The sequence below is a fragment of the Nanorana parkeri genome, unplaced genomic scaffold (genome assembly GCF_000935625.1).
Source record: "Nanorana parkeri isolate BGI_ZX_2015 unplaced genomic scaffold, ASM93562v1 scaffold2446, whole genome shotgun sequence".
Classification (NCBI taxonomy): domain Eukaryota; kingdom Metazoa; phylum Chordata; class Amphibia; order Anura; family Dicroglossidae; genus Nanorana; species Nanorana parkeri.
In genome coordinates, this window is record NW_017308714.1 from 84,282 (window position 1) to 93,780 (window position 9,499).

The 9,499-nt window shown below is 43.8% G+C and overlaps 1 protein-coding gene across 1 annotated transcript in view; it reads left to right on the plus strand.

The window, feature by feature from the left end:
- LOC108801695 (integrin alpha-M-like) overlaps nucleotides 1-8,845 on the plus strand; it is a 44,339-nt gene extending 35,494 nt beyond the window's left edge. The window contains exons 25-30 of the mRNA XM_018573599.1: nucleotides 496-603; nucleotides 961-1,044; nucleotides 1,389-1,502; nucleotides 1,590-1,682; nucleotides 1,930-2,040; nucleotides 8,735-8,845. Of these exons, the coding sequence (XP_018429101.1) occupies nucleotides 496-603; nucleotides 961-1,044; nucleotides 1,389-1,502; nucleotides 1,590-1,682; nucleotides 1,930-2,040; nucleotides 8,735-8,845 (621 nt within the window). The remainder of the gene's footprint in view (nucleotides 1-495; nucleotides 604-960; nucleotides 1,045-1,388; nucleotides 1,503-1,589; nucleotides 1,683-1,929; nucleotides 2,041-8,734) is intronic.
- The last annotated feature ends 654 nt before the right edge of the window (nucleotides 8,846-9,499 follow it).

Sequence of the window (9,499 nt, forward strand, 5' to 3'; positions counted from 1 at the left end):
CATGCTTCCCTCCCTCCTCTCAACATCGATCGGTCTGTGTCTCTCACTCTCTCAGAGAAGGGGGGGGGGGATGAGTGAGATGCCGAAAAACTGAACACTGTGTGCTATAATTTTATTTAATTAGAGAAATGGATGATAATAGGGAATATGGGGAGGGAGGGGGGAAGAGGAGGGGGCAGAGAGTGGGTGTGGGCCCAGGCCTAAAGCTGTGTAAGGGGCCCCGAAATTTCTGATGGCTGCCCTGGTTATCACCACAGGCACCAGTGCCACTGGCTGTCTACTTGGACTCTGTTCCCATCCCCAGAGTCCTCGGGACACGAGGTGCAAGGGAGGCCTCCTCAAGCATTCAGTCTCCAATCAGGTACGCGATATCCCCTCTTTGTGTTCCTGCTGCATGTGGTGTTCCCACCATCCTTTGCTTTCTTCGGCACCCTTGTTGCCCCCTCCATAATATAAAATCCTGATGTGTGATGTCCCATTGTGTCTCTCCGGCAGGTCAATAATCTGGGTCAGCGCAGTCTTCCTCTCTCCGTTGTCTTCCTCCTCCCGGTGCGGCTGGGTGAGGTCTCAGTCTGGGAGAAGATCACCATCATCAGCTCTGAGGTAACACACACCACCCGGCTATGACCCGGCATCCCCTCCTGGGTTCTGCATTACACACCATCTCTGAAATTTGTCCCAAGCTCCGATTGGCCACGTGTAAATATTTATTGTCAACTTTCCTTTCATTCAGTTTTATTATCAAAGATCATCTCCAGCAGCTTTTCTTCCGCCCATAATTGCTGCATTTTCATAGGAAGGTTGCAAACAGAAATAAAGTATGTACGCGGCATTGTAGCTGCACAGACCATTCTCCATCAACACTGAGTAGTCATCATGTCATAGGAGACTTTCTACTCTCATCATCTCTGCTTGAATAAACTTCTCCACCTTCATGTCCTCTCATGTCTTCCACCCCAGCCAGAAATCACCAATTGTACCATGACGGGAGTGACAGAGGGAGCCAAGAACGTTGGGGAACTCATCAAGAAGAGTCCAATTGTTGTAAGTGTCTGTGTTCTGATCAGCTGACCGTATGACTAAAGAGTCACCCCAACAAAAAACATGAGCATGTAACTTCTGTCTGCCTATGTATATCATGACACAGGGTGCCCGGGGTCTCTATATATAATGACATAGGGTGCCCGGGGTCTCTATATATAATGACATAGGGTGCCCGGGGTCTCTTTCTATATATAATGACATAGGGTGCCCGGGGTCTCTTTCTATATGTAATGACATAGGGTGCCCGGGGTCTCTCTCTATATGAAAAGTATACAGACACCGGGTACCCCAGGTCTCCCTTTATATATAATGATATTGGGTTCCCGGATTCTCTCTCTCCTCAGAACTGCTCGGTTGGTTGGTGTGTCAGAGCGGAGTGTCAGATCCGGGTTCTGGAACCTCAGAGTTCAGTGATCCTCAGAGTCAATGGATCTGTGACTAAAGACTGGACCACACAGGTAGGTACTCTGTATACACAGGTAGGTGCTCTGTATACACAGGTAGGTCTCTGATGATCACTAGGCACCAACTTTCTTCTGTTACAGACGGAGCAGAAGAAAATCTCCCTGCAGAGCTGGGCAGAGATTGTATATGATAACCGAACCTTCCATCAGAACCAGCAGTTCACCCGAGCCCAGGTACTGTCCACCCTGTATGAACCAGTATTCCCCCATCCATCCATCCACCCACCCATCCGTCCGTCTATGCATCCATCTTTCCACCCACTCACTCATCCATCCATCCACTCCTCCATCCACCCATCGTGCACATTGTGCTGCCTCATGGACATGTAATAAACAGCTGACGCCTCTAATCTATAAGTCTTCACCGTTTCATGGACAGCATGCTCAGAACTCTGCCTATAATCTCTGTCATCTCCCGCAGGCTCAGACGGTGCTGGAAATTCCCACTGAGTACAATTACCTCCCCATCATAGTCGGGAGCAGTGTGGGGGGGCTGGTGCTCCTCGCCCTGATAACGGCTGCGTTGTATAAGGTGAGTGATGCGCATGGTGGGCGCATACAGGAAAACCAGTGATTGTTGGGAGGGGAGTGGCAGTTGGTTGGATGTGAGGCCGGGGGGGCGGATTGTCTGCAGAAATCTTACATTGAACTTTATGGTGATATCATTCCTCCAAAGGAGCCACACAAATCTTCCAGCACACTGGAGAACGATTATTAGCCAACCCTAATACCAACCCTAATGATAACCCTAATACCAACCCTAATAATAAACTTAATGTCAACCCCAATGATAACCCTAATGCCAACCCTAATGCCAACCCCAATGATAACCCTAATGCCAACCCTAATGATAACCCTAATGCCAACCCTAATGCCAACCCTAATGATAACCCTAATGCCAACCCTAATGCCAACCCTAATGCCAACCCCAATGATAACCCTAATGCCAACCCCAATGATAACCCTAATGCCAACCCTAATAATAACCCTAATGCCAACCCTAATGATAACCCTAATGCCAACCCTAATGCCAACCCTAATGATAACCCTACTACCAACCCTAATGATAACCCTACTACCAACCCTAATGATAACCCTAATACCAAACCTAATGCTAACCTTAATGATAACCCTAATGCTAACCTTAATGATAACCCTAGTGCCAACCCTAATGCCAACCATATTGATATTCCTAATACAAACCCTAATGCCAACCCTAATGATATCCCTAATACAAACCCTAATGATATCCCTAATACCAACCTTAATGCCAACCCTAATGCCAAACCTTATGATATCCCTAATGCCAACCCTAATGATATCACTAATACCAACCCTAATACCAACCCTAATGATATCACTAATACCAACCCTAATACCAACCCTAATGATATCACTAATACCAACCCTAATGCCAATCCTAATGATATCACTAATACCAACCCTAATGCCAATCCTAATGCCAACCCTAATAATAACCATAATGCCAACTCTAATGATAACCCTATTATCAACCGTAATGATTACCCTAATGCCAAACCTAATGATAACCCTAATGATATCACTAATACCAACCCTAATGATAACTAGACTTGTGCGCCGTCAAAAAATGTGTTCTGTTTCGTTTTGGAATATCCGTTATTTCGTATTTCGTAATTTGTAACTGAACTCAATTCGGATTCGTACGAAATACGAATTTTCGTTAGTGGCGGTTATATTTTCTTAACTTTACGAACATTCGTTATGATGAAGTTAAAAAGCAAAATACCTTTGTATTGGAGTGGTATTTCGGATAAAAGAAAAACTACCATCAATCAACTCCAATATATTAACAAAGGTATTTTGCTTTTTACCTTCAATATAACGAATGTTTGTAACGGAACGAAAATACGTCAACGGAATTTGGTATTTCCTGCCTGTGTATTGTAATGCAACTCTCAGCAGCAGAAGAGAACCTCTGATTGGTCAACCAAAACGAAATACGAATTCCGTTAACGGATTCCGTATCCGAATTTCGTATTTCGGACTTTAAAAAAAAAACTAATCAACTCCAATATAAATGTACTTTGCTTTTTAACTTCAATATAACGAATGTTCGTAACGGAACGAAAATACGTCAACGGAATTTCGTATTTCCTGCCTGTGTATTGTAATGCAACTCTCAGCAGCAGCGGATCCATATCTCGGATTTAAAAAAAATCTTGTCATTTTGTTCAACCTCATTTACAGGGGTAATATTAGTTCCCGTTTCAAAGAAATTCAGGTGGGAGAGGGGGGAGGGGGTATGCATTTATGTTAAAAATAATCTAAATATGCATATAAGGGACGACATCACGTCAAATAGTGGGGAGGACGTGGAATCCTTATGGCTGGAACTGGACATGACGGACGATCGTCGCAAACTAATTGTGGGTATTTGTTATAAACCACCAAATATAGGGGAGGAGGGGAGGCTAATCTACAGTCTGAAATAGAAATAGCGGGGAAGGAGGGCAATGTAGTCATGATGGGCGACTTCAATTGCCCGGACATAAATTGGGCAAATGGAACCTCAAGTTCAACAAAGGCGGGCCACTTTTTGAACATGTTGCGTGACAATTTCATGGACCAGATGGTGGAGGTCCCAACTAGGAAAAATGCCATCCTAGATTTAATCATTACTAATAATGCGGAGTTAATTGAGGATATTGTTATTGGGGAGACACTGGGAAATAGTGACCACAATGTGATTACTTTCTATATTGGATACAGGAAAGGGAAGCAGGCTGGTAGGACAAGAACCCTTAATTTCAGAAGGGCCAACTTTGATAGACTGCGCCACCTAGTGGGAGATATCAAATGGGAAAATTGATTTCACCAACTGAACTCGGACCAAAAGTGGGAATGTTTTATAAACACGTTACATATTGCCATTGCCAAATGCATACCGTTGGGTAATAAAAGTAAAAGATCAAAAACAAAACCTGTATGGCTGAATAAAACTGTAAAGCATCACATAAAGGAAAAGCGAATGGCTTTCAAGTTCTGTCCTGCATCAGGAAGGGAATATTTTGCAGGGACAGGTCTATAATTTTGCCACTTTACACATCAATGGTTCGGCCTCACCTGGAGTATGCGGTGCAGTTTTGGGCACCGGCACACAGAAAGGGCGTCCTTGAACTGGAGAAAGTCCAGCGCAGGGCGACCAAACTCATAAAGGGGATGGAAGACCAGAGCTATGAGACAAGGCTACTAAATGTAAACATGTTTACATTGGAAGTAAGGTGATTAAGGGGGGACATGATTTTCATGTACAAAATGTTCCATAGTCATAGCAACATTAGCAACAAACTATTTGATATTAATTCCGTAACAAAGACTAGAGGCCACCACCTAAAACTGGTAGAAAAAAAATTCAAACACAAGGGGCGAAGGGGGTTCTTCTCAGTTCGCGCGGTTAGGGTCTGGAACTCGCTGCCTCAAGCGGTAATTTCTGCAATTAATCTGGAATCATTCAAGAGGCTTTTGGACGACTTCCTGAGAGACCGAAATATACAAGGGTACAGGTACTCTTAAGAATGAGAACACTCATGGACCTATACACACACACACACACACACACACACAATAGGTTGGACTTATGTCTTTATTCAACCTCAAATACTATGTAACTATGTAACCCTAATGCCAACCCTAATGATAACCCTACTACCAACCCTAATGCCAACTCTAATGATAACCCTAATGCCACCCTAATGCCAACCCTAATGATTTCCCTAATACCAACCCTAATGCCAACCCTAATGATAACCCTAATGCCATTCCTAATGATATCCCTAATACCAACCCTGATGCCAACTCTAATGATAACCCTAATGCCACCCTAATGCCAACCCTAATGATTTCCCTAATACCAACCCTATTGATAACCCTAATACCAACCCTACCACCAACCCTAATGATAACCGTAATGCCAACCCTAATGCCAACCCTAATAATAACCCTAAATCCAACCCTAATGATAACCCTAATGATAACCATAATACCAACCGTAATGATATCCCTAATACCAAACCTAATGATAACCCTAATGATACCCCTAATGCCAACCTTAATGCCAACCGTAATGATAACCCTACTACCAACCCTCATGATAACCCTAATGCCAACCCTAATAATAACCCTAATGCCAACCCTAATGATATCCCTAATTCCAACCCTAATGCCAACCCTTATAATAACACTAATGCCAACCCTAATGATATCCCTAATTCCAACCCTAATGATAACCCTACTACCAACCCTCATGATAACCCTAATGCCAACCCTAATAATAACCCTAATGCCAACCCTAATGATATCCCTAATTCCAACCCTAATGCCAACCCTAATAATAACCCTAATGCCAACCCTAATGATATCCCTAATTCCAACCCTAATGATATCCCTAATACCAACCCTAATGCCAACCCTAATGATAACTCTAATGCCACCCTAATGCCAACAATAATGATTTCCCTAATACCAACCCTAACGATAACCCTAATACTAACCCTAATGCCAACCCTAATAATAAACCTAATGCCAACCCTAATAATAACCCTAATGCCAACCCTAATGATAACGCTAAAACCAACCCCAATGATCACCCAAATGCCAACCCTAATGCCAATCCTAATGGTAATCCTAATGCCAACCCTAATAATAACCCTAATGCCAACCTTAATGCCAACCCAAATGATAACCCTAATGCCATCCCTAATGATAACCCTAATGCCAACCCTAATACCAACCCCAATGATAACCTTAATGCCAACCCTAATGATAACCGTAATGCCAACCCTAATGATATCGCTAATACCAACCCTAATGATATCGGTAATGCCAACCCTAATGCCAACCGTAATGATAACCCTAATACCAACCCCAATGATAACCTTAATGCCAACCCTAATGATAACCCTACTACCAGCCCTAATGATAACCCTAAATCCAACCCTAATGATAACCCTAATGCCAACCCTAATGATTATCCTAATACAAACCCTAATGCCAACCCTAATGATAACCCTAATGCCAACCCTAATGATAACCCTAATGGGGATATCATTAGGGTTGGCATTAGGGATATAAATAGGGTTGGTATTAGGGTTAGGGTTGGCAGAAGGTTGCGTTTTAGGAATAAGTTATAGGCCTACTTAAAAGCAAGCCTCAGGTCATTGAAAAGATTAGCATCGGATTTAGTTCCCTAATACCAACCCTAATGATAACCTTAATGCCAACCCTAATGATAACCCTACTGCCAACCCTAAATCTAACCCTAATAATAACCCTAATACCAATCCTAATGCCAACCCTAACGATAACCCTAATGCCAACCCTAATGATAACCCTACTGCCAACCCTAAATCTAACCCTAATAATAACCCTAATACCAACCCTAATGCAAACCCTAATGATAACCCTAATGCCAACCCTAATGATAACCCTAATGCCAACCCTAATGCAAACCCTACCAGCAGCCCTAATGATAACCCTACTGCCAACCCTAATACCAACCCTAATGCCAACCCTAATGATAACCCTACTGCCAACCCTAATGATAACCCTACTGCCACCCTAAATCTAACCCTAATGATAACCCTAATGCCAACCCTAATGGTAACCCCAATGCCAACCCGAATGATAACCCTAATGCCAACCCTAATGATTATACTAATACCAACCCTAATGCCAACCATAATGATAACCCTAATACCAACCCTAATGCCAACCGTAATGATAACCCTACTACCAACCCGAATTCCAACCTGATGCCAGCCCTAATGCCAACCTGATGCCAACCCTAATGATATCCCTAATACCAACCTTAATGCCAACCCTAATGATAACCCTACTGTCAACCCTAAATCTAACCCTATTGATAACCCTAATACCAACACGAATGCCAACCCTAATGATAACCCTAATAACAACACTAATGATATCCCTAATGCCAACTTTAATGATAACCCTAATGCCAACCCTAAATCTAACCATAATTATAACCCTTATTCCAACCCTAATAATAACCCTAATGATAACCCCAATACCAACCCTAATGATAACAGTAATGCCAACCCTAATGATAACCCTACTGCCAACAATAAATCTAACCCTAATGATAACCCTAATACAACGCCTAATGCCAACCCTAAATCTAATCCTAATGATAACCCTAATATCAACCCTATTTCCAACCCTAATTATAATCCTAACGATAACCCTACTGCCAACCCTAAATCTAACCCTAATGCTAACCCTAATGATAACCCTACTACCAACCCTAATACCAACCCTACCACCAACCCTAATGATAACTGTAATGCCAACCCTAATGCTAACCCTACTGCCAACCCTAAATCTAACCCTAATGATAACCCTAATACCAACCCTAATGCCAACCCTAACGATAACCCTACTGCCAACCCTAAATCTAACCCAATCATAACCCTAATGCCAACCCTATTGATAACCCCAATGCCAAGCCTAATGATAACCCCAATACCAACCCTAATGCCAACCCCAATGATGACCCTATTGCCAACGCTAATGATAACTCTACTACCAACCCTAATGATACCTGAAATGCCCACCCTAATGATAACACTAATGATAACCCTACTATCAACCCTAATGATAACCGTAAATCCAACCCTAATGATAACCCTAAATCACACCCTAATGCCAACCATACTACCAACCCTAATGATAACCTTAATGGCAACCCTAATGATAACCCTAATGCCAACCCTAATGCCAACCCTAATGATAAATCTAATGCCAACCCTAATGATAAATCTAATGCCAACCCTAATGATAACCGTGATGCCAACCCTAATGATAACCATCACATCGTTATTTGTAAGGCTCCAGGGCTGGAAACATGTTAGGCTGCCATTGGGTCTGATCGGGGTCTAAATCTTCCATGCGGAATATGTACAAAGTTTGGCTGGAGTTGCACCATAAGGTGTTGCTTCAGAGTACCCAATCACCATGAAGTGTGGGCCGGGCTTACATAAAAATGTACCAATATGGAGATTACTCAGGACAGCAGAGACCAATGATGATCTGCAGACATAAAAGCTGAGATTTGATTGGTTGTTGTGAATGGGAGTAATGGAGTCACGTACGATTGTTCTAGAACGCTATCGTTAATAACGTTTGTCTGAGGCGTGTCACCGCCATCTTGTTTTCTGTCTATCCAGCTCGGCTTCTTCAAGCGTCAGTACAAGGACATGTTGGATAATACAGCAGAAGGGGAAATGGGAAACGACAATGCACCTCTGGGGCCCGAAAATGTCGGGGAGACCGGCTGAGGAGAGCGCGGGGATGGAGGACGCCGCGGGCGCGTTCTCACTGTGATGTTTGTGTGCTTTGCAGCTTATTATTGAACCTCCAGCGACCGATCCTCTGTTCTGTCTGGTGATTGGTTGGTGGGGGGAGTGGTGGGGCCATCCAGGCTCATTGTGTCCTTCCCTCATCACCCGACCGTTCATCACACCACCCAGGAGAAGGTTCTTCAACATCCAAGATGAAGGCCAAAGTGTCCCCCTCCCCCCACCTACCCCTTCATGAGCGGTGAACTCCCTCAGCAGTATAGATTGCACGTTCTGCCCCTTGTGTTCCCTTTCCTGCTAAAGTGCCCAAGATGGCCATCCCTTCTTCCTTCCCCTCGGCCCAGCCACCCAATGCAGAGGGCTGACACAGACATGCCGGGCCGGGACAAGTTCCTGTACCACCCCAGGCAAAAAGTCCAAAGTGCTCCCCCACAAGCTGCAGTATAGATTGCAGGTTCTGCCCTCTTTGTACCACCCTCCTGGTTAGGTGCCTGAGGGGCCGCCTCTTCTGCCTACCCCTCGGCCCGGCCCTGCAGGCAAGATGGGCTCACTCAAAATGTATCCAATACAATTCACTATAAAGGTCTCAAGTCCCAGAAATGGAAAACGTAGAGGGATTCCACGCCAGGATAC